The sequence below is a fragment of the Stigmatopora argus genome, chromosome 3 (assembly GCF_051989625.1).
Source record: "Stigmatopora argus isolate UIUO_Sarg chromosome 3, RoL_Sarg_1.0, whole genome shotgun sequence".
NCBI classification, from domain to species: domain Eukaryota; kingdom Metazoa; phylum Chordata; class Actinopteri; order Syngnathiformes; family Syngnathidae; genus Stigmatopora; species Stigmatopora argus.
The window spans coordinates 4,119,793-4,147,103 of NC_135389.1; the positions used below are offsets into that span (position 1 = coordinate 4,119,793).

The window sequence follows — 27,311 nt, forward strand, 5'->3', positions numbered from 1 at the left end:
ACCATCGACCTAACGAATCATCTCAAATGCAGCTCTTAAAAATACATCACCTTGCCAGGCTCTGACTGAATAGATGGACTCTATGAAGTTCTTCTGGGTCATTAGGATCAAATACCAACAGGCAGTGAAAGTTTCCATCACCTACATGACCTGCAATGGGACCTGTGTGAACATTACATAATGCAGAACATTGAAATATTATTTTTCTTCAACTACAGGAAAAAGAACAATCAACTGATTACATTACTTGAATGGTTACAATAAAAACCTTCACCCATTGCAACACTTTGTGGAATTATTGCCCCCTAGAATACAGTGGTACCCCGACATACAAGCACCCCGACATATGAGCACCCCGACATACGAGCAATTCGAGATACGAGTAAAATTTCGAGCCAATAATTATCTCGAGTTACGAGACAAATTTCGATATACGAGCAGACAGCGGACGCAAGATGCTGCTCATAAGAACATAGTGAGCACTGTCTCTCTCTCCGCAACTCCCTCGTGTAATGTCTCTGCTAGCACTGGGCAGAGTGTTGCATTTTTTCAGTGTTTTTTTCCCGTTAGTCAGTGTGAGGCATACCACACTCTGTGGCTCGCGAGCAAATCAGGTGCATCAAATTAATGTTTACCACTACTGAACCGATGATGAATGAAACATTTTAATAAAATTGCTATTATCCTCTAGAAAAGATGGAAGACTACTGATTCCACCACTACTTTTAATAATAAATAAACGTTTAAAAAAAACTCGAACAAAATGAGATGTTAATTTTTTTCCCTCTTTATACAGTGGTACCTCGACCTGAGTTTTGCTGCTAGCCTCCGTCGAATCAGCCTACCATGCATGTTTTTGGAATGTGGGAGGAAACCGGAGTACCTGGAGGAAACCCACGCAGGCCCGGGGAGAACATGCAAACTCCACACAGGTGGACGCGACCTGGATTTGAAGCTGTGAGGCCGACGCGCTAACCACTCGCGCCACAGGGTCACCCGTTGGATAGATATTTGACCAAAAATACACATTTTAAGTTGTTAATTTGCATGTATTTTCGTGTGCTTATGCTTTCTCAGCTGCCAAATGTTTCATTACTGAAAAACAATTCAAGTTTCGAAACCACTTCTGAAACACATTAATTTCTGGTACTCGGATGATTCACCTAAAGACGTTTCGCCGACGGACGTTTGACAGACGGACAGGTCGCCGAATGGACGTTCCACCGAACGGAGGTTTCGCTGAAACGGGATTCGCGCGCTCGCCCCGCCCCCGGATCGTGTGTGTACAATGTTTTGCAACCTCGGCCCGCGGGCCATATATGCCCCGTTAGGATTTTTAATCCGGCCCGCCGAGTAGGTAAATCATATCCCTACGGACATCGGAGGGGTTTCTCCTCGGGAACAGTGCTTCGTGGGCGGATTTTAATGACACATGCTGAGTTTCATTATCGAGCTCCATATATTTCCCGTGTTTGAGCACTTTAAAAATCGGCGGGGGTTCCCCCTGAGCCTATCCGAGAATAGTGCACCGTGAGCGGACTGGGTTGGACGACGCCCCGCTGAATTTCTGCAGCTCCAGAAATTTTTCAAATTTGAGCCCCACACACATTGGAGGGGTTTTTCACCGAGCACAGTGCTCTGTGGGCGGACAGGGGTGACACATGCCCCGCTGGAATCCTGAGCACCATAATTTTTTTCTAAGCGTGAGCACCACACACATCGGCGGCGTTTTTCCCGAGCGTAACCAAGGATAGTGACACATGAGCGGATTGGGTTGGCTGATGCCCCGCTGAAATCCTGAGCTCCATACATTTTTCTAAGTGTGAGCACCACGCACATCAACGGTGTTTTCCCCATGGCCTATCCGAGGATAGTGACACATGGGCGGATATGGGTTGCTGAAGCCCCGCTGAAGTCTCAAGCTCCAGATTTTTTTTCAAAGTATGAGCATCACACACATCAACAGTGTTTTCCCCAGTGCCTATCCGACATCTGATGTTGCAAATACAAATACTAGTATTTGTATTTAATCGTTAAACGCTGTTTTCGGCTGGATTTGACCGAATTTGAGAGCATTTTGAGCCGTTTGGAGAATGGCTCTGTTCTTAAAATGGCCGACAAGCGACGACGTCGAGCTCAGTTGCCTCACAACGCGCATCGGAAATCTAGTCTGTATACACCAGGGGTCTCGAACTCAATTTACCTGGGGGCCGCTAGAGGCCGAGTCTGGGTGAGACTGGGCCGCATCAGGATTTCCACAAGAAAAGCACTGATAAAACATTCCAACGTTATCAAATATCTTTATTTTTTAACAAAAAATAATGAATTAAATAAATTAACTTAAAGATGAATAAAAAATAAATCAATCAGTAATACAAAACCAAATAATACTAATGAGCATACAGTAGATATACACTGGCTGGCTAAGTAGAGAAAAAGAATTATTTTTATTCCGTTTCAAATGTCTGTATTAACAGCTCTTTAAACTTTAACTTTCTGAACTTGAATGGAACATTGAACATGAAATATTCTGAACACGGCTTCTCTTGCCTACTCCTTGCTGCTAGAGACCTGGCAGCGCTTCTTCTCACATAGTCACATTTGGCTTGAGGGAGGAAGCAGTGGAGACCCTCAGTAGAGCTTGAAGATGCTCATCAGTAAGTCTGGACCTGTACTTGGACTTATTGAAGTTCAAGGTGGAGAAGAGCTTCTCACACAAGTATGTGCTCCCAAAAAGGCACATGGTCCGCTTGAACCTTCGGGAAAGTTCAGGGAAGCTGGGGGTCAACTCTCTCAAAAATTGCCCAAGCTTGTCTGCTTCTCCACTCACCTCCCTGAACTTGGCTTTGAGTGCAGAGTTGCACTGCAGGTCAATGAGCTCCATTTGAAGCTCAGGAGGGGCATCTTGCACATCACAGGAGAAGGGGTCCGCAAAAATTTGAAATGTGGCTTTGTGTGTCTTGAAGTCTGCAAATCTGTGATCAAATTCCTCCTGTAGCTTCGAAATGGCCTCAACATACTTCTCACCACTGAATGGTGTGCCCGCATCCACGAGAGCCTTGCATGCTGGGAAATGGCAAAGGTTTGTCTGAGAGAGCTGGGCTTTCCATAACACAAGTTTAGTGCAGAATGCTCTCACGTTGTCTTAGGCAGCACTGACAAGTTGCCCCTGGCCTTGTAGCTTCTTGTTCAGTACATTAAGCTCATGTGTGATATCAACAAGAAAAGCCAAGTCCATGAGCCATTTGGGATCACTTAGCACAGGATCAATCAACTCACAAACGGCGTAGCTAGCTTTGACTGCTGCATTACTGTCTTTGGTAGCCTTCTTGAAGAAATCCTGTTGCCTCAGAAGACGTGTTTTAAGACTGGCAACCTGGTTGGCTCTCTGATCTCCCTGGTATTTTTCGTACTCCTCAGCATGTCTCGTAGTACAATTACGTTTCAAATTGTATTCCTTGTGCACCGCAACTTTTTCAGTGTAATTGAGACACGTCGGGGTGCCCCTGTGTTCAACAAAGAAATATTGCACTCCCCACTTTTCTTGAAACTGTCTGTGCTCATCACCGACCTTTCTCTTCACGGCAGGCTTTGAAAGAGACATCTCTGGGGCTCTGTAATATGTTTTTCCACTTGGAATGAGTCTCGGGTTGATCTTTCACATTCAGTCGCGCGGGTTTGTGGCGCATGTGCACTTTCGCTCTCCGTTTCAATCGCGGAGATGGCTACAGACACTGACACAGGCTGGATCACGGATCATAGCGCCTCATTCAGTTCTATGCTGAGAGCAGCGGAGGAGTGTGCGCGCCGAGCGGAGTGATCGGCCTCACGGCTTCTCCTCCGCCCAGCTGATTGGAGGAATGAATGAGTGAGTGAGCGAGGCACTGGACAGCCCGGCCGATGTCCCGCCCTCCAGAGCCGTATACCTCACCGTGATTGGTTCATTCAGCTCCGAACCAAAGTTCCCTCTAATTTTTTGTTGGTCTGAGCAGAAAGACAACCTCCCTGAGCGCACTGAGTACCAGTGTGAGCGACATCATCGGTACTCAGATGATTCGCCTAAAGACGTTTCGCCGACGGACGTTTGACAGACGGGCAGGTCGCCGAATGGACGTTCCACCGAACGTTCATTCGGCCGAACGGAGGTTTCGCCGAAACGGGATTCGCACGCTCGCCCCGCCGGATCGTGTGTGTACAAGTTTTTCAACCTCATATACGGCCCGTTAGGATTTTTAATCCGGCCCGCCGCCGGTGTTGTCCAAATTATAGTAAAAATCAATGTTCGTCTACCATCAATGGCAGCCCGGGAATAAGCACTCTTGGGCGGGCATGGCAGTCCGGGAATAAGCACTCTTGGGCAGGCAGATGTAGCAGAACCGAGCCGTAAAATGACAGCAATCGGGTCAAATCCATCCTAAAACAGCATTTAATGATTAAATACAAATACTGGATGATATCGCGATGGAGGCAAAAAAACGTCTATTGATGTCCATTCGCCAAACGGCTCAAAATGCTCTCAAATTCGGTCAAATCCAGCGGAAAACAGCGTTTAATGATTAAATACAAATACTAGTACAACCTGTCCGTCTGTCAAACGTCCGTCGGCGAAACGTCTTTAGGCGAATCATCCGGTCACGACATCATCATTGCTCGCTATGGGCACACCAGTATCACACCTGCCACAAGCAGGTGCATGTCAATGTTCCCTCTAATTTTTCATGTAAAACATGCTGTAAAACACGAAAAACATGAGTGGACAGAGCTACTGCCACTGGCTGCCACTTAAACGGCGCCATCATGGGGAAAGGAGTAAAAAAAATAAAAAAAAAATTTAAAAAAAAAAAAAAAAAAATCGATTTTGTTTTTTTACTGCGCGCCATATGATTGCTACTGTGCAGAGAAGACGAGAGTAGTGCGCAATTGCGCACGCGCGCAGCTTAGAGGGAACATTGCTCCGAACACAAGTGTCATTCATATCAATTTTGCGGGCCGCACGAACATTAATCTTTCATATTAAGACGGGGGCCGCAAATTATCGTCCCAAGGGCCGCAGTTGGCCCGCGGGCCGCAAGTTTGAGACCCCTGGTATACACGAAGAATATGTGAATTTCCTTTGTCTTCTTTTAAATAAAATACTAGTATAAAATACAATACTAGTATTGTATATACAAATACTAGTATTTGTATTTAATCATTAAACGCTGTTTTAAGATGGATTTTGAAAAATTTCTGGAGCTGCAGAAATTCAGCGGGGCGTCGTCCAACGCTGTACGCTCACGGTGCACTATTCTTGGATAGGCTCGGGGGGAATCCGCGCCGATTTTTAAAGTGCTCAAACTCGGGACATATATGTAGCTCGATTAAGAAACTCAGCGTTTGTGTCATTAAAATCCGCCCACGAAGCACTGTTCCCGGGGAGAAACCCCTCCGATGACCGTAGGGATATGATTTACCTACTCGGCGGGCCGGATTAAAAATCCTAACGGGCCGTATATGGCCCGCGGGCCGAGGTTGCAAAACATTGTACATCCGGGGGCGGGGCGAGCGCACGAATCCCGTTTCGGCGAAACCTCCGTTCGGCCGAACCTCCGTTCGGCCGAATGACCGTTTGGTGGAATGTCCATTCGGCGACCTGTCCGTCTGTCAAACGTCCGTCGGCGAAACGTCTTTAGGCGAATCATCCGGCCACGTTAATTTCTTAAGTAAAGGTGCCACTGTATTAAAAAGAACATTTTTATTTTCCGTTGAGGTGATGATGTAATAAAAGCACCTCCACATGCTCACTTTACTGTGCTCACCTGTAAGTTTATTCTTCATTAGATCTGCCTTTGTCTCCACAATGAGTTGAGGCAAATTGGAAATAGGGACACAGACATCCGTCGAGTAGGCCTACAACCATACACAATGGCTAATTAAATTCAGCAAAATGAACTGTATTAACATATCACAAAAATCAAAAAGAAGGCAAAATATAAAGTGTGCCAATAAAAACCTAGTTTGAGGAAAAAACAATTTATGCTTTTACATTGACATCCAGACAAGCTAAAAATGGTTAAGAATGAATCATGAATTGTTTTGTAACATGCAACAAAAAACGTGCATTGAAATTAGTTTCTTCTTTTACACAAAAATAAAACACAATTACTTTTTTAATTGTCAAGTTAGAATGGTTCAAAGAAAAAAAAGGTGTCATCTTGAATCACAAAATTTTCCTTTTGTTTTCATGCTGCACCTACTAGAGTTAGTGTTAGGTTATTCGCAATGTAATTCCTGCATTTCCAAAAAACATTTTCGGACTATAAGTTGCACCAGACAAAAAAATGCATAAATGAAAGGGAAAAATATATATCTAAGACGTACTAGAGTATAAGTCACATTTTGGGGGAATTTTATTTAATAAAATTCAATAAAAAGAAGAGATGTCATATTATAGGAACAATAAAACAAAGCTGATATCTAGCTCTCTGCCGACCCTGGTGTCCACTAGCTTACAGGGCCTATTGAAGAGATATATTTTTCAGCATATACATCTACAAGAGGCATTTTAACCCATTTTCCCCTTCGTTGCTCAGTTAGTGTCCAAGGTATAGTCACGTACCTGTCAACTAGAGCTGGGCGATATGACAAAAATTGGTATTGTAAAAATTATCAGTCGATATCGATAATGACCGTGATGATTATGCATTTTTTTCAAATTTGAAACTTCAAACTTCTGTGAATAAATAAATAGATTACTTTCCACCATATTCTAAGATTAAAGTAACTATGTTACTTAATAAGAAAAGAGAATATGAAATAGGATGATTTTAAAAATAATTTTTGTTGTTCTGTTGTGCAATAAAGATAAGAACAACTCCCTCCTTACACTATGAAAAGTAATAAAACCTGCAGAAATTTATATTTCTATAAATTTGCCTTTGAACCAAACGTTGCTGTGCAATATGAAATAAATAAAATAATCAACTTAGGACATCATCATCATTGGAAAGTAGACTATTTTCAGCCTCACAAAAAAACAGTGTAAACCCTAGATAACAAGTTTTACATTTTTGCAACGTTTTCAGAACATTTACAGAAAATGGGGAAAAACCTAGATAGTAAGAAAAATATTACAAGCTGTCCTCAAATGAGGACAGTGGGTTAAGGACATTTGCAATAAGGCTGCTCTTTGCAGCACATGTATTTACAAGGCATTTAAAAATAAAAAAATAAAAACAGCAGGAAGAATTCTCTTGGATCTTTTAGTGGGTCGGGTCGGTGTTGTCTTCCATCTCACTTATTTTGGCCGTGTTATTGTCATTTTGCATTATTCTCCGTGTTAGCCTCTATTGCTAACATGCTAAGAACATGTTTCTTCATCATCCTCTTCTCCTGACCAATCGTCTGGAACTAGCGTTCATCATGCAACATCGCCCCCGTTCTCTGTGGCGGTCGGTTGGTGTAATTGTCGTTTAAAATTATTGAATTTTTATCGTAAGTTTTTAATATCGTTGACAAAACTTATTTCACGATAATTATCGTTAACATTTTATCGCCCAGCTCTACTGTCAACCTAAAGTCTAAAAAATTTCCCAAAGTGGCCACAGTCTGCAATCAGTCAGTGGGCCTTTTGTATGTACTAAATTCAATATTCTGTAGATGTCGCTTTATGAGACAGCTTGACTGTTTGGGCTGACGCGCTATATTTATATGGTGAAAAGGCAAACGCGTGAAAAAGAAATGCACGTACTTAAAGCATGACAATATTAGCAGTCGACGATGACGTTTTCGTCTGCTACCAGTGACCGAGATTATCCGGATTGGAGCCGAAATGGGTAAATCAATCAAATCAAATCAAAAGCCTTTATTGTCATCATACACAATATATATAACAAAATTGGTGGTGCTACTCTACAAAGTGCATTTTCCCAGTAAAAACATAAATAAGTAATATAAAAATATAAAAAGTCACGTCCTGGCAAGGTAAATTCTAAAATATTGCACAATCTAACCCTAACCCGTCTGCCAGAGGGCAGCAGCTGGAACAGGTTGTGACCAGGGTGGTATGGGTCCCTAACAATGTTCCCGGCTATGCTGAGGTAGCGAGGGCTGGTAATGTCATCCAGTGGGGGCAGAGAGCAGCCGATGATTTTCTGGGCGGTGTTGATCACTCTCTCTATGGCTTTGCTGTTTGCTGCCATGCTTCCAGCGTACCACACTGTAATGCAGTATGCCAGGCTGCACTCCATAGTGGCTCTATAGAAGGTTAGCAGAAGCTTAGTGTCCAAGTTGTTCCAAATGAGTACCCTCATCCCCCCGAGATGAGTCCGACCACAGTGGTGTCATTGGCAAATTTGATGATGGAGTCAGAGTGGTGGGTCGGTGTACAGTCGTATGTGTACAGGGTGTATAGAAGAGGACTCAGTACACAGCCTTGAGCGGCGCCAGTGCTCAGTGTAATGGAGGAAGAAAGGTGGGGACCAAGTCTAACAGTTTGTGGACGGTTGGTTAAGAAGTTCTTAATCCAGCAGCAGATGAAAGATGATAGTCCAAGGTGGGAGAGTTTGTCAGCCAGAATGTCCAGTATTATAGTTTTGAAGGTTGAGCTATAGTCAATGAAAAGCATCCTCACATAGTTCCCATGGTGCTCCAGGTGGCTCAGTGCTGTGTGTAGAGCTACGGCGATGGGGTCCTCAGTGGACCTGTTTGCTCTATAAGCAAACTGGTGAGGGTCAACTGAGGGAGGGATTGTATCCCTGATGTGGCGGGCGACCAACTTTTCAAAGCACTTCATAATCACAGGCGTAATTGAACAGGCCTATAATCATTCAGGCTGTCAATGGTTGGCTTTTTAGGGACAGGGATAATGGTGGCAGATTTCAGGCAGGATGGGATGCAGCCTTCCTGGTGTTCACAGTCCGCAGTCCCTGTCTCACTTTATGTTCCTGAATCTTCAGTGTACTGCTGCAAGGTGGTGGATGTGTTGAGACTGAATCCGATTTGCCAGTCTCAAAGCGGGCAAAGAAACGCTTCAGTTCCTCTGCTAGTGAGGCATCTGTGTTAACAGACGTGTTATTGTCATTGTAATTGGTGATGTGTTGTATTCCCTGCCACATCTTCTTTGGGTTATTTTCTGTGAAGTGCTCCTCAATTTTCCTTGTATATGCTGCTTTGGCCTTTTTAATGCCTCTCTTCAGGTCTGTTCTGGCAGCGCTGTATTGTAACATGTCCCCTGACCTCAAGGCGGTGTTACGGCATTTAATGAGTAAAATGAGATTGGTTTTTATTTTTAAAAAAAAATCTTGTACAAAAGTTGTTATATGCCGTACTCAATTTGAAATGATCAAAAAACGTATAACACGGGAAAAACGTATAAGTTTCTATAATGTTTCTCAACGCACCGAGGGAGTGAGCAGGAGGGGACAAGAGACACGTGGAATCCCTCAAATGGAGGCTTTCCAGGTTCTTTGTAGCTGTGTGGTTTTCAAAATCCAAATAAAGGTTTGAAAACCTGACAAAGGTGGCGACTCCTTTGTCAATGTTACAATATATTTTAGCATTAATCCACTCCACGCTCCTTTAGTGTATCTATCATGAAGTCCGGATTGCTTACACACACACTATGCCTCACAAGCGTGAATGTTACTATGCCTAAAGGGGAAAGGAGAATGATGAAAATCGCCGGGAGGTGCAAGTTCTCGATATGGCAAAGAAAAGAAAAATGTACGCTGACCAACCGCTCAATTTTAAAGTAAATGAGTCTACCATTCGCGCTATCAAGAAGGATGAGGCTAACATTAGTATGACAGGTTGCTATGTCTCATAATAAGATGTGTCTGTGTGGAAGATTTTTTGGGCCATAGGGAAGAAAAAAAACATATCTTTGGACCTTGGAATCTATTTAATGCTATAGTTTGATATCGAGGAATCAAATCATATTTGTGTGAATAATTTCACACATAAATCACACTGGAATACACGAAGTTGCACCTCCAGCCAAACTGAACAAAAAGTGTGATGTATAGTCTGAAAAATACGGTACTTTTGTCAAAATACTTTTTATACTTTTTGCTTTGTTCCTGTCAGCCACAATATAGTTGAAACAATTGTGTATCACATTTATAAACCAGTTCTCCATTACCAGCGGTTCATCCTTATTTACTAGTTGTTTTATTTAAGTACAGTCACACCTTGAAATACGAGCTTAATGCGTTCCGGGACCGAGCTTCTATGTCGATTTACTTGTATCTCAAATCAACGTTTACCATAGAAATGAACTAAATACAAATTAATGCGTTCCCATCCCCTGAAAAAAACACCAAAACACAGGATATTACAATGAAAACATTGTTGTAATTCATCATCTACTAACAGGGTAACAAAGTGGTTATGAGGTTTAATAATAAAATGAGGCATTATTCAATATAACAGGAGTTCACAGATGGGAGAGAGAGACTTGACGGATGCGCTCGTAACGTAACATAAGCTTTAAATGAACTTAGATTCCTATACACACTTAAAAAACGTTTTAATTTTACGTTACACTACATTTAAACCTTCTTGTGCAATAACCAAGGCAAAGAGGTTAATGTATTCCACCTTTCGAGGCAAACTTCCTGCTTCCCCATACGTATTGGCGAGCAAGCTCAAATTAATTTCAATTGTCATCATATGCCTTTTCTTCGCACTAACCTTCATTGTACCGGCTTGCTTTGGATCCATTGTGTTTCCCTTAATTCTGCACTGACTAATGGAACAATAAAAAACACGGAAAAAATGCAACGCTCCGCCCAGTGCTCGTAGAGATCTTTGTTCGAGGGAGATGCGGCGAGAAAGACAGTGCACTGAAATCATATGCAGTCTCTCGCGGCCGGGCCACCTGGCTGTCTCGAATGCTCATATCTCAAAATTTGTCTCGTATCTCAAGGTAAATATTTGCTCAGAATTTCACCCGTATCTCAAATTCCTCGTATGTCGGGGCACTTGTATGTCAACGTATTACTGTAGTTTGAGCCTACAATATCGTACCTTGCAACCGGGTCTCAAAGCCTGAGCAGCATACCAGGCATCATGGCGAGCTTTCCATAACCGGTTACGTTTTTCTGTATCTCGAGCCCATTGAAAATGAGAGCCACTATTATTCTGTGTAATTTCCTCTGTAGATACAAGTGAATATGGAACATGGGTTAAATAAAGCACAACCTACATTTGTACAAACTGTTCCTGTGCAGACAGAATAGATACAAATTGTTTGCACTGTTAAAAAAAATGTAGATTTTTGTTGTAGCGATTACCTCTGATCCAGTGATTTCATTGTTTGCGAAAAGTTAGCGCTCTTTCTACTGAATGTCAGGCGCATCAACAACACTAACATCTAAACATTATCTTTGTTCAATTGCTCAATCAACTGTCCTGCTACCTGACTTGTTTTCTCGGATTAGGCTGATTGAACACTCTTTGGCCTTAGTTATGAGTGTGAGCGTTAGCGTGAGTGTGAATGGTTGTCCATCTCTATGTGCCCTGCCTGATACCCTCCAGCACCCTCTGCAACCCTTGTGAGGATAAGCAGTTCAGAAAAGGAATGAATGAATGTTTACTTCCATCTTATGGAACTTGACTCAAAACATCAAATACTGTTCCCCCCAAAAAACACAATTAAATGTGATTCACAGACTCACCAGTTGTGCTGACTTGTTCTGCAAGGCTCTGTTCAGAACCATGAAACTCCAAGAACAGAGTTGGAGTAACAGGATATGACAGAGAGCTGAACTTGTTGCATGCATTGATCATCACATCATCAAGAAACTCTTTAACACAGAAAAACACAGAAACATTGATTAAACGTATTCTTAGAATTTAAGTGAGAACTGTCGTAAATTGTCTTTAATTTCATAAAGTGTTTACATATTGGTTGTGACAATTATCTATAATAATGCTTATAAAGCGTGATTTATGTGTGTGTGAGTGTGCATGTTAAGATTCTCTCACCACGTTTGTCTAAACCGTGCAACGTAGAGTTGAAAATTTTTATGGTGCCCAGAAACGGCTGTCATATCCTAATAGACGAGTGATTGAATTCCTTCACCTTCTGTAAGTGTGTAAACTCAATCTTTTATTTGTTAAAGCTGAAAGCAGAGTCGATGTATAAATCGTTGTTTTACATGATGTGCCCTAAACGCACCGCGTGGCTGATTGGTCGCAAGGTAGGACGCCTTTCCACGTCCTTTTCAGAAGAATTTCCGCCAGCGAGTTTCCAGGTGCTCCCTGGAACACTTTTTTTTCTCCGTCTGAGGGGAGTTAGAAAACATCCCCCCATCCCTAAATCAAGCTTTATCTATTCTATAATCCTTAAAAAGCTTAATTTATGGATGGATGTGTGGGTGTGGGTGCACCTGGAAACTCGCTGGCGGGCATTCTTCCGAAAATGACGTTTGTAAATGACGTGGAAAGGGGTGCTATCTTACAACTACATTGGGTCAGCGCGTCCAGCACCATCGTGTCTCGCCGAGTCTTTCCGTCAAGACAGAAAAAAAAAGTATTTCGGGGAGCATAGAATAAATAGAGCATGATTTATGGATGGGTGGATGTTTTATATTAACATTCTCGCGCTACATTTGTCCAAACCGTGCATCGTAGAGAGTTGACATTATGGTGGCCAGAAATGGCTGTCGGATCCTAATAGACGAGTGATTGAATTTCTTTACCTTCTCTAAGTGTGCAAGCTTTGAGCATTTGCAAGGATTATCAATGAGTATGCCTGACCAGAAATATAAAAACCTCTATTTGAGCGGCACCACTATTTGAACAGCACCTCTAATTGAACGTCACTACAGGGGAAAGTTTGAAAAATAGAGCGGCATGCCGGTGAAATAGAGGTTTTTCTCAACCTGAGAAGGTGGTCAGATGGCAAGCGCCTTCTTGTCTGGGATTCATACTGTTGTCACATTAGCGATGCCACCAAGATGCAATTGAAGAAGCCCGATATTGGTGTGGCCGTGATTCCAGGAGGCTGCACCAAATTTATGCAGGCCCTCGAGGTCTACTGGAACGCCCCATTCAAGGCCAAAGTCCGACAGTTCCACGAGAACTGGATGTTGCACGGCGAGAAGAGCTACACCAAATTCGGCAACATGCGAGCACCAACAATGGAAGTTTATTTGAAATGGATTGTGGATGCTTGGGATCATCTGTTGAAGGAATTAATCATCAAGTCGTTCAAGGGATGCGGACTGACCAACGCTCTCGACGGCTCGAAGGATTGCCAGATCCATTGTTTCAGGTCAGACAGCCCGATTCAGACTGGTTTGCAACTTCTCCAGCCAGCGCGAGCCAATGCTGGCGACGATGAACTACTTACTCAATAGCACCGCTATTTTTTGAGTTTTTATTTTCGTCACATTTTTACTTTGGTTTACAATGTTTTAACAAAAATAACACCCAAACATTGCTTAAATAGGTAAAATTCGTCATCCTTTCTTTTGAAATTGACTGTCAGTTTCTTTACTTTTTCCTAAAAGGCATACTACTCCTGCTTCTGTATACCTGTATATAATTGTATACACATTTGCTGTGATATGCGTGTAACTGAAATTTTTCTTTCTCATCTAACCCATTTTTCAGAAGCAATTTTTTTTTAGAGCGCAACAACTGTCTTTTGGTTCTAAACTGGGCCCCCTGCTTGTGGCCAATACATTGGCAAAACAGAAACAGCATCATTTTTGGTGCACTATTGGCATGGGCAACGAGTGCAATGAGTGGTTAGTGCATCTGCCTCACAGTTCTGGGGTTCTGGGTTCAAATCCAGCTCGGTCCACCTGTTGGGTTTGCATGTTCTCCACAGGCCTGTGTGGATTTCCTCCGGGTACACCGGTTTCCTCCCACACAAGACATGCATGGTAGGGTGGTTGGACACTCCAAATTGCCCCTGGGTATGAGTGTGAGCGTGAATGGTTGTCTGTGTCCTCGTACCCTGAGATCAGCTGGCTATCGATTCAGGTGTCTCGTGCCCGAAAGTCAGCTGAGATAGGGTACAGGACCCCCTGCGACCCATGTGAAGTTAAAGCGGTTCAGAAAAAGAATTAATTTAAAAAACTTGTGCTCACCAATGCGTGCGATGGAAACCCCAGCTTGTAAAATCTGCACAGTGCTATCCACAGCAGCCTGTACAGAAGGAAAGGAGCAGACTGCTGACACCATTGCTTCTGGAATACCGTAAAGGCGCAGTGTTGCCTTAGTGATAATTCCCAGAGTGCCCTCTGATCCGACAAACAGATTTGTCAAGTTGTAGCCAGCGGAAGTCTTCCTATAGTTTATTCATAAAGATAGGGGAACAAACTTGCATAAGCACAGCAGTGTGTCATTAGGCTATTTTGTCTTACCTAGGACGGCGACCCTTGCCAGCTGTATGAATAATACTACCATTGGCAAGTACCACCTCCAAGTTCATGACATTTTCTCTCATAGTTCCATATCGGACTGCATTCGTACCAGATGCACTACAGGCTGCCATCCCACACAGTGAGGCATCAGCTCCGGGATCTAAGAGGTGAAATTAAAATACACTATTACTACTGTTTTCGGATTTTAAAGTGTTGCCAATGCATAGTAGCAAACTATTCTGCAGCCAGAAAATGTGTTAAATTGAACAAAAACATATTGCTATCTGAGTCGAATTTTTTTTGCGACCTCTACTCTTCCTCCGCCAGTTTTGGTTTACTGAGACACACTTTTCCTCGGCTTGCTTGCCAACATTTGTTGGCCTCCCTACCTGGTTTGATCGTGGTTTGACCTAGTTCCTCCTTTGTATAATTCGGTGCATTGTCTTCAGACGTATGGAATAATACAATGAATGACCTGCAGTCTTTATGCACCATAAGACTGTGTTGATGTAAGTGAGTGAGTGATAATTTGCCCATTGTGAAAATGTTGGAAATCTGTAAAACTTCTTAACTTGAGATCATCCTTCTTTTATTTATTTATTTTAATGGCCAAGTGAGGTAAATTTACATTGTTTCTTTTTGTGAGGCTGAAAATAGTCAGCTTTCTGAGGCGGACGGGTCAAAGGGGAATGCACAGGAGCATATCATGTCCTGTCCACCTCGGCTAAATGCTCCCCTTATTAATGATTGCAATTCCCCTTACTAAGCGATAAAAAACGTACAAATGTAATGCAGCACATATTTTCACACACACACGGGGCAAAAGTCTAAAATGTAGTACAAAGTGGACGGCTTTCTAACGCCGTCGGGTCATAGGGAAATGCGCGTGCACATATCATGCTTCAAAACAGATTGATTTTGAATGCTTGTCATTGATTTTAAGACATTAATAAATCATTTTCTTAAAATATTTTTGTGTTTCCCACATCTTTCATACAAAATTGGGACACTTGGACCAATTTGAAAGGGTTTAGTTCAGGGGTCTCGAACTCAATTTACCTGGGGGCCGCTAGAGGCCGAGTCTGGGTGAGACTGGGCCGCATCAGGATTTCCACAAGAAAAGCACTGATAAAACTTTCCAACGTTATCAAATATCTTTATTTTTTAACAAAAAATAATGAATTAAATAAATTAACTTAAAGATGAATAAAAAATAAATCAATCAGTAATATAAAACCAAATAATACTAATGAGCATACAGTAGATATACACTGGCTGGCTAAGTAGAGAAAATGAATTATTTTTATTCCGTTTCAAATGTCTGTATTAACAGCTCTTTAACCTTTAACTTTCTAAACTTGAATGGAACATTGAACATGAAATATTCTGAACACGGCTTCTTTTGCCTACTCCTTGCTGCTAGAGACCTGGCAGCGCTTCTTCTCACATAGTCACATTTGGCTTGAGGGAGGAAGCAGTGGAGACCCTCAGTAGAGCTTGAAGATGCTCATCAGTAAGTCTGGACCTGTACTTGGACTTATTGAAGTTCAAGGTGGAGAAGAGCTTCTCACACAAGTATGTGCACCCAAAAAGGCACATGGTCCGCTTGAACCTTCGGGAAAGTTCAGGGAAGCTGGGGGTCAACTCTCTCAAAAATTGCCCAAGCTTGTCTGCTTCTCCACTCACCTCCCTGAACTTGGCTTTGAGTGCAGAGTTGCACTGCAGGTCAATGAGCTCCATTTGAAGCTCAGGAGGGGCATCTTGCACATCAAAGGAGAAGGGGTCCGCAAAAATTTGAAATGTGGCTTTGTGTGTCTTGAAGTCTGCAAATCTGTGATCAAATTCCTCCTGTAGCTTCGAAATGGCCTCAACATACTTCTCAGCACTGAATGGTGTGCCTGCATCCACGAGAGCCTTGCATGCTGGGAAATGGCAAAGGTTTGTCTGAGAGAGCTGGGCTTTCCATAACACAAGTTTAGTGCAGAATGCTCTCACGTTGTCATAGGCAGCACTGACAAGTTGCCCCTGGCCTTGTAGCTTCTTGTTCAGTACATTAAGCTCATGTGTGATATCAACAAGAAAAGCCAAGTCCATGAGCCATTTGGGATCACTTAGCACAGGATCAATCAACTCACAAACGGCGTAGCTAGCTTTGACTGCTGCATTACTGTCTTTGGTAGCCTTCTTGAAGAGATCCTGTTGCCTCAGAAGACGTGTTTTAAGACTGGCAACCTGGTTGGCTCTCTCATCTCCCTGGTATTTTTCGTACTCCTCAGCATGTCTCATAGTACAATTACGTTTCAAATTGTATTCCTTGTGCACCGCAACTTTTTCAGTGTAAATGAGACACGTCGGGGTGCCCCTGTGTTCAACAAAGAAATATTGCACTCCCCACTTTTCTTGAAACTGTCTGTGCTCATCACCGACCTTTCTCTTCACGGCAGGCTTTGAAAGAGACATCTCTGGGGCTCTGTAATATGTTTTTCCACTTGGAATGAGTCTCGGGTTGATCTTTCACATTCAGTCGCGCGGGTTTGTGGCGCATGTGCACTTTCGCTCTCCGTTTCAATCGCGGAGATGGCTACAGACACTGACACAGGCTGGATCACGGATCATAGCGCCTCATTCAGTTCTATGCTGAGAGCAGCGGAGGAGTGTGCGCGCCGAGCGGAGTGATCGGCCTCACGGCTTCTCCTCCGCCCAGCTGATTGGAGGAATGAATGAGTGAGTGAGCGAGGCACTGGACAGCCCGGCCGATGTCCCGCCCTCCAGAGCCGTATACCTCACCGTGATTGGTTCATTCAGCTCCGAACCAAAGTTCCCTCTAATTTTTTGTTGGTCTGAGCAGAAAGACAACCTCCCTGAGCGCACTGAGTACCAGTGTGAGCGACATCATCGGTACTCGGATGATTCGCTTAAAGACGTTTCGCCGACGGACGTTTGACAGACGGGCAGGTCGCCGAATGGACGTTCCACCGAACGTTCATTCGGCCGAACGGAGGTTTCGCCGAAACGGGATTCGAACGCTCGCCCCGCCGGATCGTGTGTGTACAAGTTTTTCAACCTCGGCCCGCGGGCCATATACGGCCCGTTAGGATTTTTAATCCGGCCCGCCGCCGGTGTTTTCCAAATTATAGTAAAAATCAATGTTCGTCTACCATCAATGGCAGTCCGGGAATAAGCACTCTTGGGCAGGCAGATGTAGCAGAACCGAGCCGTAAAATGACAGCAATCGGGTCAAATCCATCCTAAAACAGCATTTAATGATTAAATACAAATACTGGATGATATCGCGATGGAGGCAAAAAAACGTCTATAGACGTCCATTCGCCAAACGGCTCAAAATGCTCTCAAATTCGGTCAAATCCAGCTGAAAACAGCGTTTAATGATTAAATACAAATACTAGTATTTGTATTTAATCATTAAACTAACAAATACTAGTACGACCTGTCCGTCTGTCAAACGTCCGTCGGCGAAACGTCTTTAGGCGAATCATCCGGTCACGACATCATCATTGCTAGCTATCGGCACACCAGTATCACACCTGCCACAAGCAGGTGCATGTCAATGTTCCCTCTAATTTTTCATGTAAAACATGCTGTAAAACAAGAAAAACATGAGTGGACAGAGCTACTGCCACTGGCTGCCACTTAAACGGCGCCATCATGGGGAAAGGGGTAAAAAAAAAAAAAAAAAAAAAAAAAAAAAAAAAAAAAAAAAAAAAAAAAAAAAAAAAAAATCGATATTTCATATTAAGACGGGGGCCGCAAATTATCGTCCCGCGGGCCGCAGTTGGCCCGCGGGCCGCAAGTTTGAGACCCCTGGTTTAGTTGGTAGTTATGTGAGGACCGTGGAATGAGTTGGGGAATTTACATTTAAAGTACTGCTCTACTTACGAAATTTTCAATTTACGAAAAAAGTTCTGGAACCAATTAATTTCGTAAGTGGAGGTACGACTGTGATGCTGACAGCTACTGCATGACACAATGTCTGTCAGCCACGCTCTATCGTTGCTCGAGGCCAGCCATTTGTCACATCTAGACAAAGCCCACATAACATAAAACACAAAGTACATACGAGAGATTAAGTATTGCCCCAACTCTAACCCATGTAACTGGGCAGCACAGCTTGACTGTCTATGAGGAAGCTGAATTTATGGTGGGGAGACAGCGCGCTGAGTTCTTAAATAGTGGTAAGGATGGGCCGAAAAGCAAGATGTCACCCTACGCCTTTTAGGAATCCATCCAAAAAATCCTGAGAGGTGTGGTTCTCGCTATACAACTCAAGAGATTGAATGCTCAATTGTTTTTAGCCTGTATGCATATGTTCAACACTGATATTGAAAAGTATTTTATGTGTTTAGAAACAAATTGATCAAAATGACTTTAACATAGGGTTGGGGTTTTGACTGACCAACAGGAAACCACAGTCCAGTGTCTCGCAGGTAGGCATTGAGGCCTTTCCTGGTCACACCAGGCTCAACGGTCACATCAAAATCTTCCTGGTGGAGATCCAAAATCTGGTTCATATTCCTTAGGCTGAAGCATACGCCACCCTAATGAAAAGAGAGGCTATTTTCAGTATTCACATGTCTACTTTAATTTGTTTTTAGAATGCTGATTATACCCTTTTATGGCAGCTTTTTAACGGAGGCTAGATTGAACATTCAACAAAGTCGGATACACAGTGTAGACGGGGATTTTTTTGACAATGCCATTGAATGGAGATTAAACAGCAAACTATTTTCTGTCTTTGAAAGCTCATAATATAAGACGTCTGGTGTGTTAATAATGGATTATCCATGAAACAAAAAAAAGCTTGTTTTCCTGATTTTTTTTTCCCAATAAAAGTGGGCTTCCCAAAGTGCAAAAAGTATTTCCCAGAGCTTTACGCTTCTTCGGAGAATATTGTGATTTCAGTGTTTTTATTATGTTAAGGTACAACATCCTTTTGGAAAGGGCAAACAACGTGTTATACTATGAAGTTTTCATTTTTGTGAGATTACTGTGTTATATTTTGGTAATATTTTGTCGAGATGACTTTTTTTCCCATCAGCAGTGTTAGGGGAAATTTTATGAATGTGCACTGTTAAGAATAAGATTATCAAAACTACTAATAGTTTGACGAAACCTTTTCAATACCAGATTTTATTTTATATTTGTGGGGATATGTCAAGGAAACAGATTGTTTTAGAGTTGAATCTATGCGTGTACAAGGTCTAGGAGTAGTCTGTAGGGAAGACATGATACCAGCAACCTTTTACACTAAAGCAGTGGTCCCCAAACTATTCCAGAAAGGGTCGCAGTGGGTGCGGGGTTTCGTTCCAACCTGTAAGAGGAAACCTTTCCAGCAATCTGGTAGCCTAGAAGTGCAATCAGTGGATTGCATTTAGGTGCTTCCTTTTTCAGCGGAACCTCATTGGTTAAACCGTTTGTGTTGGATTGGTTGGAACAAAAACCTGCACCCACAGCAGCCCTTGAGGACCGGTTTGGAGACCTCTGCACTAAAGGAATCATTAGGACCGCTTCCCCCCCACACACACACACACACCGCAAATGAGTATGAAAACAATGGTGTCAAAGCATACAAATAAGCAACAATATGTTTTGTACTGTGGAAACCAACTTCACAGATGACTGTCTCAACTGTGTTTTGACATGAAACATAAGATCTACAGTTGTGTTTGCTCTAACCTTGACTGCTCCTACACCTCCCTCCAGGCCAGTTCCAGTACCAAAGGGTATAATGGGAAGGTGTTTCTCATGGCAAACTTTGGCCAAGGCACAGACCTCCTCCACACAACGAGGAAAAACTACCACATCTGGTGGACGGCATCTAACCACAGACCCATAAAGAAATATATTGAGAATTCTTACAACTTAAATTTGGGTTTGTGCTGGTGTGTGTGCTTATTACCAATAAAGGGAGCTGAATTGAAGCATAGCAGTCGAAAGAACATCAAAGCACTCGACTTAAAGAACAGCTGTGACAGAGCATGTGACAGCAGGCAGGAGAGCGGCGTGGCTGCATCTCAGCCAAAATAATCCAGTTTTAAATTGATTTCTTCATATCGGCCGGTCGTGTTAAAAAAAGGCAGTTACCGAAAATGTCAAATGTCCAAATATCAACTCCGATAATCGTTCGATCGATAACAGATACATTTACAGTAGCCTGCTTAATATATAATTTGAATTCCGCCATTGTGATGTGCGCAGAGGCAATAGTCCCATCGCAGGACATGCATATTTTTCATCATCATCATCTTCCATACCGCCCATCCTCGAGAGGGTTGTAACTTGTGGGCATTACCGGAGCCTAACCAAGCTGACTTTGGGCGAAAGGCAGACTAAACCCTAGACTGGTCGCCAGTCATGCATATTTTTGAAGACGGAAATTTTTGTTTTGCTTCAGAAAAGGCTCCCTTTTACATACAGAAATCTTTACTCACAGAAGAACCCAATTTACCTTACATTATATGAATACAATGCAGTCATGTCAAGTCAACCAAAGTCTTCCAGAACAGCTATACAGTGGTACCTCGTCATACGACCGCTCGTCATACAAAATTCTCGTCTTACGAGGGAAATTTCGATCAAATAATTCGCCCGTCATGCGATCAAAATTTCGTGATACGACCAAGCCAGGTCTTTTTTGCATATCTTTCGTGTATAACAATATCTACGAGCACGGAATGATTAATTCAGACGAGTTTCTCATACGACCAGGAAACGCACAACGCACGGGCAAAAAGAGGGCTTTCTGGGTAATGAAGTATACTCGTGCACACAACACCCATAGGCAATGGCAACCTTTCTCAGAATAAAACTTCATTACCCACAATCAATACGTGGGTAAGCTCAACTATTGTATTTCCTGTTATTCTTTCTAAGGATAGAAGCTCCCGCGATTGTTCTTTAAAGACTATTTCTCGTTGGCAAGTGGTCGTGCGTTATACTATTGTGATGACATTTGTATGCGACATTATCGAAATATTTTGAAGGGTAGACAAAAACAAACAACTCTTGATGCGTTCGTTTTGAAGACTTCGGCGGAGCGCCCAGGTGGTGTCAACCCGTACAACTACGTAAGGTAAAAAAGATTACAACAAATTTAGAATTTAGTTTTGTTTGAAGTTACATTAAACGTTGAGTGTCTCTATATAGTTATCCAAGTTAATTTAAATGTGTTTGTTCTTTTACGAGTGCATTGTTGCTGTGGATAAAGCCCCCTCGAACAGCCCCCCCCCCCCGCCTCCGTGTATGCCGCTGTCTCTACCCTCCGCGAAATGTGTCTAATTTTACTCCTATTAAACACATTATTACTATCAAACCACTCGTTATTTATTACTTTGTCAATATATGGCGCATTATAAGAAATAAAACATTTTTTTGAATCCAATATCCTGTTTTTGGTGTTTTTTTCAGAGAGAATTAATTTGTTTCCCATTCATTTCAATGGGAAACTTCCGCTCGAGTTACGAGAATCTTGTCATACGAGCTCAGTCCCGGAACGGATTAAGCTCGTATCTCGAGGTACCACATATATATATATATATATATATATATATATATATATATATATATATATATATATATATATACATACAGTATTAATTCATTCATTTTCTGAACCACTTTATCCTCACTAGGGTTGCAGGGGGTTCTGGAGCCTATCCCAGCTGACTTTGGCCCAGAGGCGGGGGACAACGTGAACCGGTGGCCAGCCGATCGCAGGGCACGAGGAGATGGACAACCATTCACTCTCACACCTAGGAGCAATTTAGATTGTCTAATCAGCCTATCATGCATGTCTTTGGAATGTGGGAGGAAACCGGAGTACCCAGAGAAAACCCACACAGGCCTGGGAGAACATGCAAACTCCACACAGGTGGATCGACCTGGATTTGAACATAGGACCCCAGAGCTGTGAAGCCAACGTGCTAACCACTCAATTCGCCGGACCACCCATTTGCAGTATTGACATTGTAACTGCCACATTTTTGTTTTACTGTATTTTTTGTGTATTTTAATGTTAGTTTCAACCATACCTCCTGTAGTTGGTGCTGTGGCGTTTGAGGAAGACTAAGTCTGCTAAGTAGGAAGATAAGTGCAGAAGAATAAGCGCTCTCGGTGAGAGAAAGGTTGCACGAGACCAGCTCAGGCAGAAATTGCAAGCTAAAATATAAAGAGAAATAAGAAAGAGGAAAACCCAAGCAAATTCCTCTGTCGGTTCTAAGCCAATGAGGTATTTTGTCTATTTTCGGCTCTTTGTTTTATTTCACCAATTGTTTTTATTTTCTTTAAGCCAATTTTCGTCTTTTATGTGTTTTTAGTTTTCACTGCGTTATATGTGAATCTGTGCCAAGATGCATTCAATAAATTCATCAGTTTGAGAAAGCACCTTGTGTCTGTCGGTACCTGGAAGAATTACAGTCATTATAATTTTTAAACAGCCATTTGATCATTGTCATTGTATGAAAATATACTTGATATTTTATTCAATATGATGACAAAAGTTCCATAAATCTTCATTTTAATAATGATATCGATCAGACCTGGGCAATCCGGTCCTCGAGGGCCGCTTTGGGTGGAGGTTTTTGTTTCAACCGATCCACCACAGACAGTTTAACTAATTAGATTTCTGCTGAAACAAGAAGCACCTGACTGCAATCCACTGATTGCACTTCTAAGATATCAGATTGGTGGAAAGGTTTCCTCTTATGGGTTGGAACGAAAACCTGCAGCCACTGCAGCCTTTGTGGAATTAATTGCCCAGGTCTGATATAGATATCAGTCACACTTTATCAAATGCAGTCCAGTGTATGCCACACAAGGTTAGTGCACAAGTACATCTAGAAAGTATTATAAAGCACTTTGAGCAAAAACTAATGTGTTCAAAAGCACTATACAGTGGCACCTCTACTTATAAATGGTTCTACATATGAAATTCTCAGGTTATAAAACCAAGATCTGAGTTACAAAATCCCCCAAAGCATAAATACATTTGGTGTATCCGTTATTTTATTTTGAAATTGTCACAGTTGTGTTGCGTTCTTCTTGACAACCTACCTATACTCCGCTGGATTGCTGCATTGGCTGTCTAACAACAACTGTCTTTTGATCGCCATTCGTCGTCATGTAGTCCTAGTTTTTTTTCTTTCTTTTTTGAGTATGGTTAAAACAACTTTATTTATTTAAAATTACTGGTACAAATGAAAAGAAGAATCCATTCATGACTGATTTTGCAAGACCACCTACAGTCGCTACAACATTGAAGCAGAAGGAAGCATTAAAAGGGACAACTCCTTATCATGGCCTCTGTGCCGAACAACAAAATGGAGCGACTGTTACTCATTTGTTTCTGAGTTCTATTTAATGCAAAGTTATGTGTAATTCATAATTTGACGTTGTTTAGATGTGTTCATATACAAGTGTTCAAGTGCTAATCTGGGCTTCCTCATCACACTTATGCACCTGCACGAACAGGAAATGTTTCACGTTTCATTCGTTCAATCCTCACAAGGGTCGCAGGGGATGCTGGAGCCTATCCCAGCTAACTATGAACACCCTGAATTGGTGGCCAGCCAATCGCAGGGCACAAGGATACGAACAACCAGTCACGCTCACGCATACCGGCAATTTAGAGTATTGAGTCATCACCTTATTGTGGTGGTGGGGTTTGTGTGTCCCAATGATCCTTGGAGCGATGTTGCCTGGGGCCTTGTGTCCCTGGTAGGGCTACCCATGGCAAACTGGTCCGAAATGAGGGACCAGACAAAGCATGACTCAGAAAACCTCTAATGATGAATAAGACCTTTGACCATTTTTCCTCACCGCACTCTGGAGCCAGGGCTGGAGGAGCACAATAGCAAGCGCCTAGTGGCCGGGCCTACACCTATGGGGCCCGGCCGGGCACAGCCCGAAGAGGCTACGTGAGTTTTTCCCTTTCCATGGGCTCACCACCTGTGAGAGGGCCCAAAGAGGTCTCTTGCGACGACACTTAGGCGCCAGCCAAGGAAAGGATCCTTGGTGTTCCGATCCCCGGCTACAGAAACTGGCAGCTAGTGCATGAGGTTGAGAGCTTTGGTACCACTCCTCTTGAAGGGGGGTTGAAAACTCTTCCAATCGGGAGGAGCTTGCGGTGAGAGGTGCCAAGCAGGTATGGGCATACTTATTGGCCCCCGGTTGGTGCCTGTACACTGGGGTTCACCTTTGTAGACAAGAGGATAGCATCCCCCTGTCTTCAGGTGGGGGAACGGGACCTGACTGTTGTTTGCGCGTATGCCCCAAATGACAGCTCAGAGTTCCCACCCTTTTTGGAGTCCTTTGAAGGGTGCTGGAGAGTGCTCTTTTGGGGGACTCCATCATTCTGCTGGGGGACTTCAATGCACATGTGGGCAAAGACAGTGAGTCCTGGAGGGGCGTGATTGGGAAGAACGCCCTCCCCGATTGGAACCCGAGTGGAGTTCTATTGGTAGATTTCTGCGCTCGTCGAGGACTGACAATAATGAACACCATGTTCAAGCATAAATGTCTCCATATCTTAACGTGGCACCAGGACACCCTAGGCTGCAGTTCGATGAGGGACCGCGGCCGCATGTCTCGGACACTCAGGTAAAGAGAGGAACGTAGCTGTCAACCAATCTCCGGTGCATCCCGTCTGAACCAAACGTTTTGTGAGGGTCTGCTGGGAATGCCTGGCTCCCGCCAGGAGTTTCAATTCCCACCTCCGATAGAACTTCTCTCATGTCCGGGAAAGGTGGGGGACATTGAGACTAAGTGGGCCATGTTCCACGTTTCTATTGCTCAGGCGGAAGACCAGAGCTGCGGCCTCAAGGTGGTCGGTGCTGTCATGGCAGCAACCCCAGAAGCCGCTGGTGGACCCACGGGACTCCAGATGCAGCTGACTTCTGGCCAGCTGGCCAGGCTGCACACAGTTTTGGTGGTCTTCAAAGCAAAAACTCAGGCATAGGATCATTTCAGGTAGGCCATGCAGAACAACTTCCAGGTGGCTGCAAGAGAATTTTGATGCACCATCCGACGTCTTAGGAGGGGAAAGCAGTGTACCATCAATACAGTGTATAATGTGGATGGGGTGCTGCTGACTTCAGGTCAGGATGTTGTGAATTGGTGGGGCAAATACGTTGAAGACCTCAACCCCACCGACATGCCTTCCCATTAAGGAAACAGAGGTTGAAGTCACTAAGGTGGTTAAAAAGCTCCTCGAGTGTGGATGAGATCCGCCCGGAATTTCTAAAGGATTTGGATGTTGTGGAGTTGTTTTGGTTGACGCGCCTCTGCAACATCGCGTGGACATTGCTCTGGATTGGAAGTGTGGTTTCATCCTGGCCGTGGAAGAATGGATCAGCTCTATACCCTCAGCGGGGTTCTCGGAGCAGGCATGAGAGTTTGCCTACATGTGACTTGTGGACTTGGAGAAGGTGTTCGACTGTGTCCCCGAGGAGTCTTGTGGGGGGCTACTCCGGAAGTATGGGGTTCCAGAATCTCTGACACGTGAGGTCCGGTCCCTCTATGACTGGTGTCAGAGTCTGGTCTGCATAGCCGGCAGTAAGTACCCCCGGAAGAGTTGGATGAAGTGGCTAGGTAGATTGAAGTCTGGGCTTCCTGCTGAAGCTGCTGCCCCCACCATTCGACCTCGGATAAGTGATTTGTGTCTAAAGAGGTGAGTTGGACCACATATGATCAATTGATTACTTCAATTTTGTCACCAATATATATTTTAGGCCAAACCTCCTTCGGTATTTTTTGCTCTTTAACAACAACATTGAAATGTTTATGCATTTCTTATTTCTTGCGGTCAATCAAGCAAATGCCATTCCGCAAATAGATTATTGTAACAGTGACCTGTGCACAGATTCATCTTTGCCATGTTGCTCTCTGACGGCAGTTCCCAGAGACACTCCATCTTCTCCGCATATTGATCTGAATCTAGAAAGTGCACTTTCCACAGAAGCACTCTGTGTGAACACACAATAGGCACATGTTAAATTACCGTAATTACTCGAATTAAACGCGCACTCGAAAATAACACGCAGGTAATTTTGGGCCAAAAACATCTGGAAAAACGCAGTAATCGAATATAGTGCGCACCTAAAATTTCCCGCTGACGAAAATCAGAAATCTTACCTTTTTTTCTTCGTTTCACGATTGTTTTGTTCAAAACCGGATAGAGAAATCTTCAGGTACGAGCGTGTCGAGTGTCGTGCAGTTGGTGGAGTTATGCGTTTGAATTTTAGGGCAATAGATGATACACAGAGTGGACAAACATATCATGTAGACATGTTATGTTGCAATACCTTTTAGACTTCCTTGAACATTGACTACATTTCAATTGACAATACCATGTTTTAATTCAAATATCTATTGTCATTCTCAAACAAGAAAAGGAACATACAAATTGAATAAATAAATGATTTGAAGATATGCACAATGGAAAAGACTATCACATGTAACAAGGGAATGTACTGCCCCCCGCTGGACATATTTCTAAATACAAGTACGTACTACACTACAATGTATTATTCTACTTTCCAGCTTATTAATGCAGGATTGTGATGTTTGTGAGGCTTGACGATCTTTAATATGCGTGTATTTTGAATTCAAAGTTGGAAATTGCACAATGTCCGTGCGTCAAAGTGAGTTTGACAATGCTTTTTTCGATCGAAAATTTGTAATTTATTTTAGTTATTGATTATAACACGCACCCTCAACTATTGGAATTAATTATGTAGCAAAAATATGTGTGTTATATTCGAGTAATTACGGTATGTTTTGCAATTAATGAAAACCTACACACAACACAATGGGATGAAAAACCTTTAAACCTTACTTTTTTGTATACTAGAGTGGTACCTCGATCTACGATCAGCTCGTGGTACGATGAAAATTTCGATCAAATAATTCGCCCGCGATACGATCAAAATTTCGAGATAC

At 43.0% G+C, this 27,311-nt stretch overlaps 1 protein-coding gene and 1 long non-coding RNA gene across 2 annotated transcripts in view; one reads left to right on the forward strand and one right to left on the reverse strand.

The window, feature by feature from the left end:
• Positions 1–22,978, forward strand: part of LOC144071438 (uncharacterized) — a 28,074-nt gene extending 5,096 nt beyond the window's left edge. Inside the window, exons 2-3 of the long non-coding RNA XR_013299631.1 lie at positions 14,443–14,524; positions 22,007–22,978. This is a non-coding gene — a long non-coding RNA (uncharacterized LOC144071438). The remainder of the gene's footprint in view (positions 1–14,442; positions 14,525–22,006) is intronic.
• The window catches only part of ldhd (lactate dehydrogenase D), a 33,770-nt gene that overhangs the window by 1,924 nt on the left and 4,535 nt on the right, over positions 1–27,311 (reverse strand). Inside the window, exons 3-11 of the mRNA XM_077596538.1 lie at positions 26,223–26,335; positions 20,052–20,193; positions 18,772–18,913; positions 14,358–14,517; positions 14,082–14,281; positions 11,658–11,786; positions 11,008–11,135; positions 5,799–5,889; positions 51–162 (exon numbers count right to left, since the gene is read on the reverse strand). Of these exons, the coding sequence (XP_077452664.1) occupies positions 51–162; positions 5,799–5,889; positions 11,008–11,135; positions 11,658–11,786; positions 14,082–14,281; positions 14,358–14,517; positions 18,772–18,913; positions 20,052–20,193; positions 26,223–26,335 (1,217 nt within the window). The remainder of the gene's footprint in view (positions 1–50; positions 163–5,798; positions 5,890–11,007; positions 11,136–11,657; positions 11,787–14,081; positions 14,282–14,357; positions 14,518–18,771; positions 18,914–20,051; positions 20,194–26,222; positions 26,336–27,311) is intronic.